Here is a 17,029-nt window from a genome sequence, read left to right on the forward strand (position 1 = left end):
AGGGATACATACTCAAAGGAAAGTTTCATGAGGTTAGACTACCGTTAGACCTCATGCTAGTTTCCTCCAAAATATTTTTGTCTTAAGCTATTCCATACAGATTTCAAATAATTGTTAGATTCCTAATCATTTGTTTCAGAGCACCAAAAAGGGAATTTTCATACATCTAGCATTGCAACTAAAAGTGAATGCAATATTTGAACGGATTGGGAAAGTAGCACTTTAAAATGTTCTGTACCTACCTGATAGTACACGAACTGCTTTTACTCACTTCATTCAGCATTCTTCAATTCGACGGCTAAAATCATCTTTGTAAGATCGAACGACTAGGAGAGAAAAGAGACTTTTCATATATTAGTGACTTTCTAAATTATAAATTATCTTACCAATTATAGAGTTTCCACATATTAGCAAATATCTTTCCAATTAGAAACATTTTTTATATATGTGTTGATGTCAAAAGTGGACTCAATGAGGTGTCACAGACGAAGGCCTAGGAGTCTTTCTGAGATCGCTCCAGTACAAGACCTAAATTCCTAGAATGCACAGGCGTGCCAGTTAGTTTGATCCCGCAACTGATAAGATGAAGAATAAAATAAGCCAATCGGCTATCGAACCAATAGATAATAAAAAAGCCAACAGGCGTAGCAGTGTTTAGCCGATAGGCTAAACAATTGGCTGTTGAAAGCTTGGATCGGCTAGAAATCTGATACAAATACACTTGAATAATAATTAAATAAACAATGAACATTTTGTTACGATCGGCTAAAACCAACTAGCATGTAAACCTCATAAGCCGATGGAACACAAATAACTACTAATCTATATAAATAAAGCTGATTGGTATAAACATAATGCAGTAAGACAATCGACTATTTCAATTGATATAAATATAATGGGTATGCGAACTGGCAAAGATCATCAGCTATATTGAATTGATAATTGACCAAGGTCTATAAAATATCAAGCCTAGTTTACTAAGAATAATCTTAGAAGATTGAACCAAACCGACAGTTCAAGACTATGCCTAGTAATGTCAAGCAAGATACTAAATAGATCTAGGTTGTTATTAAGCCGATGAGCCGATGGATGATAAATTGATAACTTATCGGCTGGAACTCTGATAAAACGATGAGTAAGATACATCGATCTGATATAAACTATTTGCTAAACACAATATAATAGATCGGACCGAACCGAGACAGTATCAAATTGAATATGTTAAATAGCAAATATCAAAGTGGTCAACCAGATCAACTCAAGATACAAAAGTAATCTAAGCTGAAACTAATATAATAACTAGCAACCGTACAACCAAATCAAAAGATCGTACGAATCGAGATAGTTCTGATCTAGGCGATAAGATCGTCGGGGCCAGCGGAACATATGACTTACTCCTCCGTCAGAGATTGAGATGATGTAGCCCCGCATCTGATGCCAAGTTACGCCGGTGACGAAATCTCAGTGAGGATGGTGGCGATGCACCGAGAGTAATTGATCTATATTATATAAATATAGATGATTTACAATGACTCCTAGTGTACATATTTATACCCATGAGTGGATCCTATTCCATGTTGGACATGATACACAGTTCCTAATAGATAAAAGGAAATAACTAGTTCCGATCGGACTCTAACTCTAATCCCTATTAGATACAGTACATGTTTCCTAATCGATAAAAGGAAATAACAAGTCATATTTGGACTCTAACTCTAGAGATAAAGCAAAATTTCTTAACTAACTATAATTAATAGATAAAATTAACCGACATGCGTTGGTCTTCATGATTCCTTCTCGAATTCGAACTCTTCTCGATAAATTTTCCATCGGCTGATCACATCCTTCCCTTATCCAAATCCATTAAGGAATTTTACCAAATTTTAGTATTAACACGTGCCCCCCCCAGTTTTGGAGTACGAGAACTCATGTTTCAAAATTATCTTCACTTTATTTTCAGCTTTGATGACTCCAAAACTCTTCGTCTTTTGCCTCTTGCAATCGGCTTTCATGAGCCGACACCGTCTGAATTAGATACGCCAAACGTTGAAACTCATGGCAAAAGAATTTGTCTTTGATATGTTCTAATAGTCCTCCAAATGCAAGATCTACTAACTGTTTATCATTTAGACTCAAATTGTAGCATCGGCTGTGCATATTACGAAATCTTTGTATATATTCTATACCCGATTCACCTTTCTGTTGCGTAACCAGAATTAAGTTTATAAGTTTCATCTCATCCATGCCAGCAAAGAAATATTTATGAAATTGTTTCTCTAGGTCAGCCTAGCTTCTGATAGAATTTATAGGCAATGATGAAAACCATGTGAATATCGATCCAAAAAGTGACAATGAAAATAACCTAACCTTCAGAGTATCACGATCCAGAAACTGCTGGACCGTATATTTTACGGGTCGTCGTCTATTTTGTAGATAGAGGTCACACTCTTTTTTTAGTTTAGTATATGATTAATTATTATTAGTTATAAGAAACTTCAAAAATAATTTGATATGACTTTTTAAAACAACTTTTCTATATAAAACTTTTAAAAAACATAACATTTAATAGTTTAAAAAGATGTGCATGAAAAAATAGAGAATATATGTCAGTAAAACGAGGAGAAGAACTTGGTCGGAGCATGAGATGGATAACTTGCTATGCATGCTCTAAGCCCAAACAAAAGGGCCAAAAATATCTTATGGACCAAGCCAACCAACCACATCTGAAATGGAGTTAGCCAGCCTACGATTAAATTAAGTATTAATTATTACAAACTTAAAATATATTTAATTGATTTTAAACAACCTTCTAAATATATTTTCTTTTAAGAAAATATACTGTTTGGAAAACATGACGGGAAAAAAGAGATACCAGTTCAGTTCGTGAAGTGAATAAATGGCGCCTAATTTCAGTAGTGTGCTTACAGCAGAGGATATGATTATATATATATGAATCAATTCATGGGTAGGAATAGGGAGGAAGCGTGCTTGTTGCTTCTACTTGCTTTTGAACACCGGTTGTTCTTATACTCCACTGTGGACTCTAATACGTTTTGGTTCAGATACAATGCCCATAGAAACGTGGGCTGGACCGCTGGAAATAAATTTGTTTGGGCCCTGTTGGTTGGCATGGGCCAAGTTTGGGTCCCTGTTGATTGACATGGACCAAGTTTGGAATTGCACATGAACCAATGAACTTCGATGAGGGCATGTTTGTTTCCACTAGATTATTGAACTGGATTATTATAAGCTGGATTATTATATAAGCTGGATTATTATAAGTTAAAGTACGTAATTTTTAACAAGGTAAGTAATTACTTTAAAATAACCAAGGACACTGGATCTTTAGTCACCCAATAATATGAAGAAAATTCCTTATAGGAGTTTATCAGATTATAGTGATATGGGCTCTGGATTATAATAAACTGTCACAATAATCTAATTATTCTTTCATATTAATTTTGCAACCCATATACAATAATCCTAAGCTGAAACAAATGTGGCTTGAATCTTCTCACTTGTCTTGTACTTTTATACTCTTAATATTAATGAGGTTATTGTAAGAAAAACATGATGGAATATTTCATTCCTGAACTGGAAGCATTAAAAAAACAACGGCCCTCCTCTATAATGTCAAAAAAAAATCTTGTAATTGAGTGATAGCTTATTGGCCAAGATATGCTCGAAAAAAATGTTGACTGAGATTTTAGATTGAGAATTGGTGTTGTGCAGCTTATCACACCTAGGGCTTGTTTGATTCGGAGTAATTTCTACCTATAGTAATAAAGCGAAGGAACATTAATATATGCACATATAATTCTATTGAAATTTTTCTTAGAGGTTGAGTGCATTCAAAATTTTCTATATTTTCTCTTTATAACTTGTAGTAGAAAAGGAAAATTTCATGTGGCTTTCCTGTACTTCGTTCATGCAAACTGAACGCCACTTATAAGAATTAATTCTTAAGAATCCAAATCATTTCCTTTTCTTCTAAACCGAAAAGACCTAAATTTTGCTTTCAAATCCATGTGAAGAAAGCTAATACAGCAAAGAGACAAGTGTAAATCAACCATTCTCTTTAGGTTTCATTATGGACTGCCTCATCATCAACATGGGTGTGCATACTATTTTTTAAGTATAAACATACCTTATATTTTGAGACTGAGTATCGGATACTCATGGATAGGGATAGTCGGATAACAATGGGTCGAGTTCGGGCATGGGTTGAGAAATTCCATGCCCAACCTGCACTGACCTCACCCGACGGTCCGATGCTCGATAGAGTGGGTGGGTAGATATTTGTGCCCATACCCATGCTCGACGAGCCAGCGTATATCTGGTGGTATCTAGTGTGTATCATATGAATAATATCTCAATAGATAGGTAATGTAACAAAGAGTAACATAATTAATAAGCTATACAGTTATCATAAATAGTTCAAAAGGCAACAAAAATTATTGCAAAGATAGCATAATTTTATCAAAGTCCAAGACATTAAAAAGACCAAGGAGAAAGGGGTATGAGAGATGATCCAAAATCAACTGATGCATAGGATTGGGCATGGATTACCCACTGGTATTTGTCGAGTATAAGGCAGGTGCACCCATGGGGGAAAAAAATCAAACCTACACCTATGCCTATCAGGTGCGATACCCGTGGGTATCCAGACCCATGGAAACGTTTTTCATCCCTACTCAAAGATCCACTCTTTTTTCGAAGACTCGTGTATTTTATTTAATATAAGTTTATGTTACATGAATAAGAGTAGTGTATATTACCTTGATAACTAGGTCGGACCCAATTTCACGTAGGAGGCCCTTGAGAAAGGGTAAATGTCCAATAAACACCAATTTTATAGAAAGAGACTTAAGACACAAATTAAAAAGCAACAAAGTCTTTTCTGTTGTTCTTCTATTGGCATCTAGGCTGGTGGCTTGGATTGCTACAGGAAGAGACTTGAGTGGTGGCTAGATTGATCCCGCCGGTGGTGTTTGTGAAAACACAATAGCTATAGGAGTCGAGGAGCATACCCAGAGCAGCCCATGGATTGGACCATGGTTGAGGCTTCAACCATGACTGGGGCCTCCAAGAAGTGGAGGTTGATGTTTCCTCGATGAAACATTGCCAACTTAGTTTCCTAACAGATGATCGTCATCGGAGAGATGAAGAAGACCAACACTGAGCCTTGTTGTTGCTGCTATTGTCATTGGACTCAGCCACAGGCACATGTTCCTCCAGAGTAGACCCTACCACCGCAACAATGACAATGGAGAGGAGGCGCACCACTGGTTCAATGTGCTCTGGCGCTCTTGGAGGTTTTCTCGCCACGGATCAAGAAGAAGTCCTTCATCCTTGGATGCTAATTGCCAGATACCAAGAGGAAGGCCGGATGACCATATCTTGATCTAGATCTTGAGGCTTTTTGGCTAGTAGATTAGGAGCGGGTTTGGATTCGTGGAGACCTGGCGCCATGGGGGTAATTGGCGACATCCGTCATATGGTGACAAAGGAGACTGGCCCTGACTGCTACATTGAACAAAAGAAAGAGAAAATATGAATAACCCGGCTATATGGGATGACCCAAGAAGACCTAGGATACTAGTACTATACACATAAGGATGGTCATCTTCTCTTACTCCCTTCGCTGGTGGCGAGCCTCCGGTAAGATGGGAGAAGAGGATCTGGGGTAGAGGAAGCAACATGGTAGCGGGCAAAAAAAAAGAAAAACAAAGCTGGAGGTCCTTCGAGAGGTGTCTTGCCACAACGTATATAGTATTCTCAATCTACCCTAGTTCAAACAAACACATTAATTAAAATAGGTTAGGTTAGAGCAAAGACACACCTACAGACCAGTCCGCACCCATCCCAATTCAACCAGATTAAGAGAACTCATAGGTCGTAAAAGAAGGGAGTGGAGCAAGGACATAACTGGTGAGGGTGGATTGATAATTTAAACCGTTTGGTTTTCTAGTTGAGTTTTAAAAAATCAAAGTAATTTTTATTTTTTAATAAAAAATTCCTTGTTTCATCCATTTTTGTTAGTTCATTACCGTTTTCACAAAAAATGGAGATTTTGTTTACGAGCGGTTTTAGCTGATATCAGAATTGTGAACCCCGCCCATGATATACTTGGTTTTTTTTTTAATTTTATACAATGCAAATATAAAATACATGGGAACTCTACTACAAAGTTCGGTTTCAAAAAGTGGGGGTATAATCTGAAACCTTAAGATGGAGTGGTAAAACCACAATTACAATTGAAAGCATGGTAACAACATAATAAGATTTGATTAAATTTCTAATTCCAACAATCTTTTTTATAAGAATAAATCTATAAAATCTAGTAAAGCTACAACATTAAAAATATTTTTTTGGGGTAAATCTACATATATCATTTTCCCTAAGCGTCTCATATTTTCTATTGGAAACATAAAGAAAAAGTCAACATTTGGTCTCAACTATCAAACTGATTACCATTAGTCTCTCAACTCTTGAAGTTGTCCACATTTCATTTCTGGATATAGATCAGGGTAGTTTTCGATAACATTTCAACATGTGTTATCCTAGGAATTTTTTATTTTTTAAATCTTTTTAAGAAATAATTTTATTACTAAACCTCTGGGAAAAATATTTTCACCGCATGAATCTTTTGGCCACGCCACCAATATTGACATGGCCAAAACGCTTGCCACGCCATTGTCGGTGGCGTGGCAGCATTGTCTTGCCACGCGACTGATATTGGCGTGGTAAGACTGCCACGTCATTCTACGCTGATTAGGCTGTGTGGCAGCGTTGTCTTGCCACGCCATTGTCACTGGCGTGGCCAAAAGGTTTAGTTTTGAAAAAATTTTGTCCGAAGGTTTAGTAATAAAATTATTTCTTAAAAAGTTTTATTTAATAAAAAATTTCTTATCCTAGTTAGCATATAGGATTATAAAGAGAGAGGAAAAGGAAGCAAGGATGACATGCACTATGTTATATATTATTTCCTTTTTATTTTATTGCTGTTAATCATCGATTGGTACATTGATGTCATTACTCTTTATCTATGTGGATTCCATGTAGGTACCCCATCATCAAAAACTATCTCAATTTAGATCTAGAGATGAAATGTTGAGAGATAAAAACATAATCGGTTTGATAGTTGAGAGACCAAATTAGGCATTTGTCTAACATACAATCGTGTTATGTACCATAGTACCATACAGGATTCAAGTTGAGTAAACCCTGCAACCTGAAGTGTTATTCCTTGATCTATTGCAAAGGATGATATATTTTAAAGAAAAATCATATCTTTTATTTTTATTAATGATTAAGTTAAGAATAGATGTGTTTATTGCCACATGTGTGTTATTGTTTAGATTTTTAAAAGAACTTTCATACTCCCTCCATACCGGTATTAGATGACGTCCTGGAGATTTCTCTCATTTGCGAAAAGGAAGACGTTTAGGCCGCTGGGGGATGTTTTGGACGTGATTGCCCTCCATTAATTACGTCGTCCGCTCGCGCTTCGTTTCTCGTCGCGTGTCTCCTCGGTTCCCGGCGGCTCATCATTTTCTATGAGTCCTCCCTCACAAGACCCTCGCTTGCTTCCATCTAGCTCGCCACGCAAGACGTCTTCGCCGTCGCGCAGTACATGGACGTCGTAGTGCAGGAGGAGGTCACTGCGTCGGAGTCCATGGACCTCGCCGCGCAGGAGGTGGTCACCGCGCCAGAATCAGTGGACTCCGTCGCGCAGGAGGTGGTGACTGCCTCGGACTCCATGGAAGTTCTCGCGCCGGACTCCATCGATCTCGTCGCGCAGCATGTCTTCGCCGCGCCGGATTCCATGGACGCCGTCGCGCGGGAGGTGGTGACCCCGTCGAACTCCATCGATCTCGCCGCGCAGGACGTCTTCGCGCAGGAGGAGGAGGTGGTGCCGGATTCCATGGAGACGACGACTCCTTTTCTTTGTGCTAGATGTGGTCTTGTACATGAAGATCGCGAATCATGGAACCGTGTTCATTCTCGGACCATTGAGTGCGCGAAGTGTGTCCTCGTCCACATGGATTACTAGATTAGGTCCACAGTTCGCCATATCGATGATTTTGATTGCCATGCAGCGCTGGACGTGAAGCACAAGATTGAACAAGATGACAAGGAATGGCAGTGCAAGATGGAAGAAGACAAGATCATCAACAAGAACATCAAGTAGCAGATGAACACGACAACATGAAAAAGTAAGATTACATAGAGTTTCATGCATCTAAACTACTCATGGCTGCAGCTAGCAACAAAGGATCACAAGAAATTTGCAAAGGCAGCCGTTGTTCTCTCTCTAATCTTTCCTTTTGCATGTGAGGAATTTTGTATTTGTTGCACCCTTTGATCTTCATGACTTCCATCAAAACTGTTTGGAGGGTTACAAAAATTCTATTTGCCTTGTGTGGACTGTACTCCATGAATGCCTACATGTGTTGAAAATTTGAGTGAGCAAAAACCCAATAACAACAATGTTAAAAAACAGAGATCAAATGAATTGCTTGAATTACCTCATGTACTACCGGAATTAGAGCTTCAACTGTTTTAGCATTCTTCTTGTATTGAATTGCTTGAATTGCTCGGAAAAATCCCAAATCAAGGATGTTAAAATCAGGAGAATTTGGTGGTTGACAAATCAACCGAATATCAAATCCATGTTGCTTTGCAGCCTCACAAAATTGTGGATCATCCAATTTTAGATGTGAAGGCGTGTTGTCTTGTTGAATATAAATCGGTTTGCCCACATCCTCTCTTGGCCATTTAGCTCTAATTGCCGGCAACACTTTGTTGATCATGAAATCTCTAATAACATCCCTAGTGATAGAGAGTATTGGTTTCACCATCAAATCTCCACGAACACGACCAGTTCTGACATTGCCCCTTTGAGCTGGTTCCCAAGTGACTAATGGGAAACATCCAATCTTGCCATCAAAAATACACTCTCCACTTTCACTAAACCTTGGCCGAGCACAAACAACCAAGAACATGATTCTAGAGATGTAATTTTTGTTCTTACAAGTACGATGAGGCTCATCTTCTTTGGGTAGCAAGTAATACTTCTCTGATTGTTGTGTGAGGTAAAACCATTTTTCATCAATGAACGCTATATCAAACAAATCCTTAAATCTCGGGTCATCAAGCATCTCATTGTCAATCATATCAACACACCACTTTAACCGAGTTTTTTTGTTAGCAGGGGTGAGAAATGGCTTTATGCTACTAGAGTGACGCCTAATAAGACCCTTTTTTAGAAACCTTTGAATGCTCCATTTGCTCATGTTTAGTTTACTACTCAAATCTTCTATTGTCATTCTTTCCTTGAGAGGAATGTTGCGCAATTCTTCCAAACTAACATGGGTTGCTTTACGACCACATCTCCCTTTCTTTCTACTACTAACCTCAACTGAAATAAAATTAGCAAGCTGAGTTTTACCTCTCTTCCACAAACGTTGGACTGATTGAATGTGCTGCCCGAAATGCTCAGCAACAATGCTTGTGTCTCTTGCCAAGCTTCCCATTCTTGCTTCTAGCTAACAAAGCTTGGTAAACTTGTTTGCGAAGCTCATCGGACATCTCCTTCCTTCGATGGTTGGCTTGCACGGCTTGAACTAATATAACACAATGCAAAAGAACGGTGAGATCGAAGGAAAAAGAACTCAAAAGCAAAAGGAAACTAACAACACAAATGCATTACCAGGGACGTGAACATTATGCTCCGAAGGGATGTTGACATCAAAGTTGCTAGGGGCGCCATCTTCTTCCTTAAACGCACGTTGAGGTCGATGTTCAGATTCATGTTGGCAAGGGACGAGAGGACGGAAGCAAGTCACGGTGAGCAGGGATTCATTTGGGCAAGGGGATGCAAGTCACGGTCAGCTGGAGCCTCGGTTAAATAGGAAACGAGGCGTCAAAAAGGCCACGACGAAAAAACGAGCGCCAGCGAACGAAAACGTTCGAAAAACTAGCGAAAAAGCCCTCCCCGATGGCGCCACCGAGCGAAAAACGAGCGCCATGCACTGGCACGTGATCGAGCCATGCAAAATCATGTGAAACCCAAAATAATGGAACCACCAAGGGATTGAACCGGTGACCTCATGGCTCAAGCCTAAACGTGGTAACCAGTAGCACTGCATTGTGTTTCGTGTTTGGTAACAGCTGCATCTGTATTTAAAAAGGGCAAACCGAGAAAAATAACACCTATTTAGTGAGTGCTTGGCATGCACAATCTTGTCCTAAACATCATCTAATACCAGTACGGAGCGAGTATTGTATATTCCCCGTTCCAAAATATAAACATTTCTAGATTGTTTAATATGGATTAAGTTTGGAAAAAAAATACTATGTTGTCCCTTAATAAATAAGGAATGGAAGGGCTAAGAGTGAGATAGGAGATGAGGATAAAATGTGAATAATTTAGAACAGTAAGTGATTGCTGGACGAGTGGTATCGCGAATAATGTTAGAAATGCTTATGTTGTGGTATATGAGTTAAATCCTAGAAATACTTATATTTTGGAACAGATAAAGTAATTTCACACTATGTTATATAAACATTAACAGTAAAATTATAGTGTTGGATACTGAGTAAAAAAACTAATACATCTATCCATAAATGTTTGACGCTGTTGACTTTTTTTATAAACGTTTGATTATTCGTCTTATTCAAAACTTTTTTTCAAATATGTAAAGTTATATATATGCATAAAAGTATATTTAATAATAAATGAAATGATATAAAATAATTAATAACTATGTAAATTATTTGAATAAGATAAATAGTCAAACGTGTATAACAAAATCAGGCGTTAAACATTTAGAGAAGGGGAGGAGTATTTCTTATATTTTAAGGATGAAGAGACTATATACAAACTGGAGAGTAGCCCAACCCAGCCCTAACCGTTGAAAAGAACGGGCCGTAGATTTGAAGACAACAAATTTACAAGGTGGCTTTTACTGGTTCAATGACAACATCAGACACTGTGGAGACCTGAGGTCGTGGAAAAGCAACAGCGATTGTGACATGTTTAAACTAATTGTGAAAAGTATTTAGTAACAAGTAAATAAAAGAGGAGAAACGCTCTTTCCTTTCTCTTTGTTTTTTTACTGAAAGGAAACGCTCGTTTTCTAGTGCTGACTCTTTCTCCTTTTTTTTTCCCTTTAATAACGGGAAACAAACGCTCCTAAAATTTCTAGTGCTTGCACGGGTGGCTAGCTTGCTCGTGCAACCAAGCGGCGCCGGATCGGAATTCCTCGACTGCGTCGTCACTCGATCGCCTTGGCCTCGAAGCAGCAGCATCTTCTATCCAATGGCAAGACGCGCTGGAGTGCTGGACCGACATGGCTGTGGTGGCGCCGTTTCGTGACCGCGTGTGATCGAGCGGCAATCTTTGACCCGCGAGCTGTCTGCCGGTCTTCCAACCGGGCCACTCCCCACCTTGAGCGAACGCAGGCTCGGTTAGCTAAGAGTGGATTGTACGTCAAACAACGTTTAGCTAATTTATTTATGGGTAAATTTTTTTATATAATAATAATGGTACTGGTGAAAAAAGTAATGATGACAAAATTTAAAAAGAACTCTATGCTTAAGTTCAAGAATTTTAATTTCAACATTAGTATATGCATTTTAGCCGTACCTAGCTGTGTCGTCCCTCTCCGGCCGCAGCATCAACAATTCAGCATCCATCGCCCGCTCGCCGCCCGGCTGGATCGAGCTGTACGCGCAGTACCCAGCACGAACTACCGCGCCACGCCGCAGCACACGATCACGCATGTGACGGGTCTACGTGTAGCACTAATGATTGCTTTAGGCTTAGTTCGTGAAAAGAAAATTTTTAGTTGTCATGTCACGTGTTTGTCAGATATTAGGGTTTTTTAAAATGAATAAAAAGAACAATTTCATAGCTTGACTGGAAACCGCGAGATGAATCTTTCGAGCATAATTAATTCATCATTAGCACATACGGAAACGGTAGCACTTATGACTAATCATGAACTAATTAGGCTTAAAAGTTTCGTCTCACGATTTCTCTATAACTGTGTAGTTATATTTAATGCTCTATTTAGGTATCCAAAAATTTAATGTGATGTTTTTTAAAAAAATGGAAACTAAACATGCCCTTATTGCCTAAACCATTCTAGTCAACGATGTTTATGATCTAAATCTTGTATCAAAATATAAATATCTTTATTACTACCATAACATTGCTTGTCCCGACGATCGCTCCTCATTTCAAAATCTACCAATTTAATCCATCTTTATTTACTAAAAACAATATAATCTGTTTCTTCTTCACGTTAATCTCTACTTAAACAATATAATCAATATAAATTTTACTACGCGTCTTGTACTTGTCTCATTCTGTGGCGGCTTTCTCTCTGCCGCCAGCCGTAGCGGGGCCGGCCCAGCAAATTTAGCTCCGATATTTAAATGACGTGGTGACGAAGCACTCGCGCGACCGTGTAACGACACACGCTACATTTCTTCCTTGCACTTTCCCAGCACCGAGTAGCTTCCCTCGCTCACCAACGTCTTCGCTGACATCGAGTATGCCACACGGCCGCTATATATGCGTGGCTGCACGCACAACACGCCTCTATTGCTTCACGCCGCCTCATCGTTTGCTCGTCAAGACTCGAACGCCTCGACGAGAGAGAGAGAGAGAGAGAGAGAGAGGATAGGTTCGTGCAGGCGCGCACGCCAGGTCGTCGTCGCCGGTCAACGCCTGCACCGACCGATGGCACCGTCGCCGGAGAAGACGACGGCGTCGCTCCTCGGGAGCTTCCGCGCGGCGGTCAAGAAGGTCCGGTTCCTGCTCTCCTTCAGCGCGACGCGGTGGATCCTCTCCTCCATCGTCGGCTCGCGCGCCGGGGCCACGCCGCGGCGCCGCGTCAGCTTCGGCCCGGCGCGGCCGCCGAGCCTCCTCGACCTCGAGGGCAGCGCCATCGTGTCGCCGGTCAGGTCAGGTGGTGGTCCGCCGTCCAGGACGGCGAGCCTAGGGCCGCCGGCGACGAGGACCGTGTCGCGGACGAGCAGCGCGGCGTCGTCGGAGCTGCTGAGGACGTCGAGCGACGGGTCGTCGTCGTCGCCCGGCGGCGGCGGCGGCGACAACGACATCGACCGGCGCGCCGAGCTGTTCATCGCCAACTTCTACAAGCATATACAGATGGAGCGGCAGGTGTCCCTGCAGCTGCGGTACTTGGAGCGCACGCCCTCCAGGTGATTGATTCCTTGTAGGATCGATTTTTTTCCCTTTTTTTTTTACAAAAGGATATTGTCATGGTCAAAAGCAGTGTATGTAGATTTAGATGGGTGTTTTTTGTTCCATCATTTCTACACAACTTTTGGGTTGTTCTTACTCCAATTAGATAGCTTATTGATTCAATCTCTCTTTTTTGTTGAATGATTGAGAGTGTACATACAAAATATGGACATTGCTTTGAAAAAAAAACAATTAAGCAGCTAAATTTTGTGCACAAAATTACTATTAACTTGAATTCGCTCCCAAACGAGACATCTTCTTTTTGTACAGCAGTATCCGTGTCATCAAATTCACGCCCAAACACTTAATTGCTCCATCTGGTCCCAAAGGGTGTGTTTGGTTGCATATACCAACCTGGCTCGCATGAGATATACAGAAAAATAGTTGTTTAGTTACTTGTACAAGGATCAGAACCAGTCTAAACTCATGCAAATTCCGTCCCGTGGAGCTTCTTTACTCGGCCTAGCCCAAACAATACATCCTGACAGGATCTGCATGTATAAGCCCTGCACCCACGCGTGCAACGAAGCCCGTAAGGGTCTCTTCTGCCCCGTCACTTTTCCCCACCACCTAGGGTTGGGGTTTGGATCATCTGCCATTGTATAGCTAATGGCACCAATGAACAGTGCAGTGCCATCGGTATGATCTCAGTCGTTCGTTTTCAGATGGACAACCACAGATTTATCTGCTACAGTGATTTGGTACAGTAAATTTATTATATTTTATCTAAAATGATTTTGCTACCGCGTCGCCCGTCCATCATCTACAGTAAGGTGCCATTTTTCCTCTCATATTTTCTGGCATTGTTATGTAATGGCAGGTGATCCGAATGCTTAGGGTTGGGGTGCCCAATCCCCATCCACCATCGCCTCCTCCCTGCGCCGCCTGCGGCTCAGCTGGCCGCTGCTGCCGTCGCCTGCGGCTCAGACGAGCCGCCACCGCGTCGCCTTGAACCTCCTCCGGACGCCGCCGCCTTGTACCTCCTCCCGTCGCCGCCTCGTCCATGCTCCTCCCGCCGACGTCGCATGCGGCTCGGCCCTGCCGCCACCGCCTCTAAGCTCCTCCCGCCGGCGCTCCTCCAACCTGCTCCCTCTGCCGCCTGCGACTCGGCCAGCCGCAGCCGCAGCCGCAGCCGCCACATGCGGCTCGACCGTCCGCCTGCTGGTGGTGTTCTGCAGGTTCCCGGTCAAGCCTTGGATGCTGGTGGTGTTCCTTCGCCTCTGCACGCCACGGCCATGGCCTCTCTCGCTCTCAACTGAACAGGTTCAGGTTCAGGCCATGGCTGAATTTTTATCACCCGAAATCGTGTAAAATTTCAGACCATGAGAACAATGAAGTCTCATCTTCTCAGGAAGAACATCGGCAGAGGATAAACAAGTAATTCTGACACTTGATTACTGGTGATGAACAAGAGCTTCAGTGCTCTTTTTTTCTTAACTGTCAACATTATACTCGTCGATAGCTATGAAGACTGATGAATAAACTCGTGGGGAAGTTCAGAAAGTATTCCTATTTTATGAAACTAGATGTAAATATGTAATGGTGCATGGCAAGTTATTGTTTATTGTTTCTTCATTTTGCTCACCTTTTTGACTGCATCCAATTGGCATTCATGACTGTTAATCTGGTAATAGCATTTTATTAATCTGGTGAAGCAACAACTAGGTGCTACTTGAGCTAAAGAAACTACAAAAGCAGGAGGAACTACTTTTCTGATCAGATTGGAGGCTGCGGACCTAGAGTCGGACATAACTGTAACATCAACGACGCCATGATTTAATATTCAGCTCATATGAGGTGTATGCTGGTTGCTTCTACAAATAACTACTAGCTCTCATATACAGGGGGTTGTTTCGATGGGGATAACTTTTTAGCCCCATGTCACATCGGATATTTGGACACTAATTTAAAGTATTAAACATAAACTAATAAAAAAATTAATCTCATAAATAAGAGCTAATCCACGAGACGAATTTTTTAAGCCTACTTAATCCATAATTAGCAAATGTTTATTGTAGCATTACATAGGCTAATCATGGATTAATTAGGCTCATTAGATTCGTCTCGCGAATTAGTCCAAGATTATAGATGAGTTTTATTAATAGTCTACGTTTACTATTTATAATAAGTGTCCAAACATCCGATGTGACTAGAGGCTAAAGTTTAGCCCCTAGAAACAAATACCCCCATAGTACTTTAGTTTATTTGTACTAATAAACACTTCGTTGAAATCAACAATTTAGAATATCTATTATAACTTCTGAATAATAACTGTTTTATTACGTACCGCCATGGAATCATCTCATTTCACCGAATATTGCTTATATATACTAGCAGTGGCAACAAGCAATCTGCCATTTCTAGGCACCCAAAAATACTATGAACATTGTTGTCACCACCGCGATCAGAATACATAGATATATACATCAATGTATGCTAAAAAGTAGAACAAAATTCAGTTGACAATTTATTCAATAAGGACTTAGAAGATTTTTCATTGCGCTAACACACGTGACACCTCAAAATTTAAAAGAAGAGGTGATTGCACTTAAGGTCCAAACATTCGACCAAACACCATCTTCTAGATACAGCATCCAGATATACAACCAAACACAATCATAAGTCATATAGGACAACCTCATACAAATAACCAAACAGAGCAACCCGGGCTAGGCTAGGGACATACGAGCAATCAAACAGACCCTTAGTGTATCCATATTGGTGCGCACAGAAAATATCGAGTCTTGCGTCCCTAACCTAACTCGGCCATTTCCCCTCCCATTTTCTCGTATTCTATGCAGCTGCAACATCTCTGTGCTGTCGTCACAGGTGCCATCGCCGAGTCCAACAGAGAGCTCGATCTGATCTAAGTTTGTTGGTTCTCTGCTGGTTCTGATCTGAGTTTGTTGGTTCTCTACTGGTTCTTTTCGTCTCATGGTTTCCTCACTAAGCTCGATCTGATCTAAACCCAAGTTTTTTTTGTTCTCCATCTCGCCGTTTTCCTCACCGATCTGAACCCACTCTTACTGTTTTCTCATGAAGTTAAGCTCATTTTAACCCTCTCTATCTCACCGTTTTTCTCACCGTTTCAAGAAAGATTGGGTGAACGTTACAGTGACTATATAATAAATTTCTACTCACCGTTTCAATATGAAACCACCATTTTTCTCACCGTTTCTGATTCAATCTTTCAGTAAAGAAAGATTGGGTGAACGTTACCGTGGCTATAAAGTGGATTTCTAGAGTTTACTTATTTGTGCACAATGCTTGAATTATGTTGAGGATAAGCTATGTAGGCTACAGACCGTAAGAATTTATTACAAATTTAAGCTTCATTCTATTTTGTAATGTACATTTTCATCATAGGTTATACAAATATAAGAGCTATAATATATTGCTGACTTTACTATGCTAGAAAATTAGTTTTATTATAGTGGGGTGATAATATAATGCACATTGTGTCTAATGCTAATGATTTGTGCACTATTTTTTTCCCATATCAACTCAAGTTGATTAAATTTAGACTGATCCAACTTTGATGTAATCTTATTACCGTTTCAATCTGAAACCACCGTTTTTCTCTGTATCAATCTGATTCAATCTTATGTTACGTAGGATGTCGAAGAAGAAGCCCAAACTTGTGTGGAGCTGCAACAAATGCGGTGGAATTTTCGATGACTGAGCCCTCAAAGATCAGCACCACTGCAACAACACTCGACTAAAGATTCAAGCAGAGTAAAAAAAGCAACA

General features: G+C 40.4%; 2 protein-coding genes across 2 annotated transcripts; one reads left to right on the forward strand and one right to left on the reverse strand.

Annotated features, from left to right (window-relative positions):
- Positions 1 to 8,159: 8,159 nt before the first annotated feature.
- LOC102711726 lies at positions 8,160 to 9,539 on the reverse strand. Its single transcript, XM_006660114.3, has 2 exons — positions 8,532 to 9,539; positions 8,160 to 8,447 (listed from the first exon to the last, which is right to left on the reverse strand). The coding sequence occupies exons 1-2, from the start codon at positions 9,537 to 9,539 to the stop codon at positions 8,238 to 8,240; spliced, it is 1,218 nt and encodes a 405-aa protein (XP_006660177.3). The 3' UTR covers positions 8,160 to 8,237.
- An 846-nt stretch (positions 9,540 to 10,385) lies between these two features.
- On the forward strand, positions 10,386 to 15,147 carry LOC102712004. Its single transcript, XM_040527169.1, has 3 exons — positions 10,386 to 10,400; positions 11,214 to 11,276; positions 12,773 to 15,147. The coding sequence occupies exons 1-3, from the start codon at positions 10,386 to 10,388 to the stop codon at positions 13,238 to 13,240; spliced, it is 546 nt and encodes a 181-aa protein (XP_040383103.1). The 3' UTR covers positions 13,241 to 15,147.
- Positions 15,148 to 17,029: the final 1,882 nt, after the last annotated feature.

The sequence above is a fragment of the Oryza brachyantha genome, chromosome 8, assembly GCF_000231095.2.
Source record: "Oryza brachyantha chromosome 8, ObraRS2, whole genome shotgun sequence".
In the NCBI taxonomy this organism is placed as follows: Eukaryota; Viridiplantae; Streptophyta; class Magnoliopsida; order Poales; family Poaceae; genus Oryza; species Oryza brachyantha.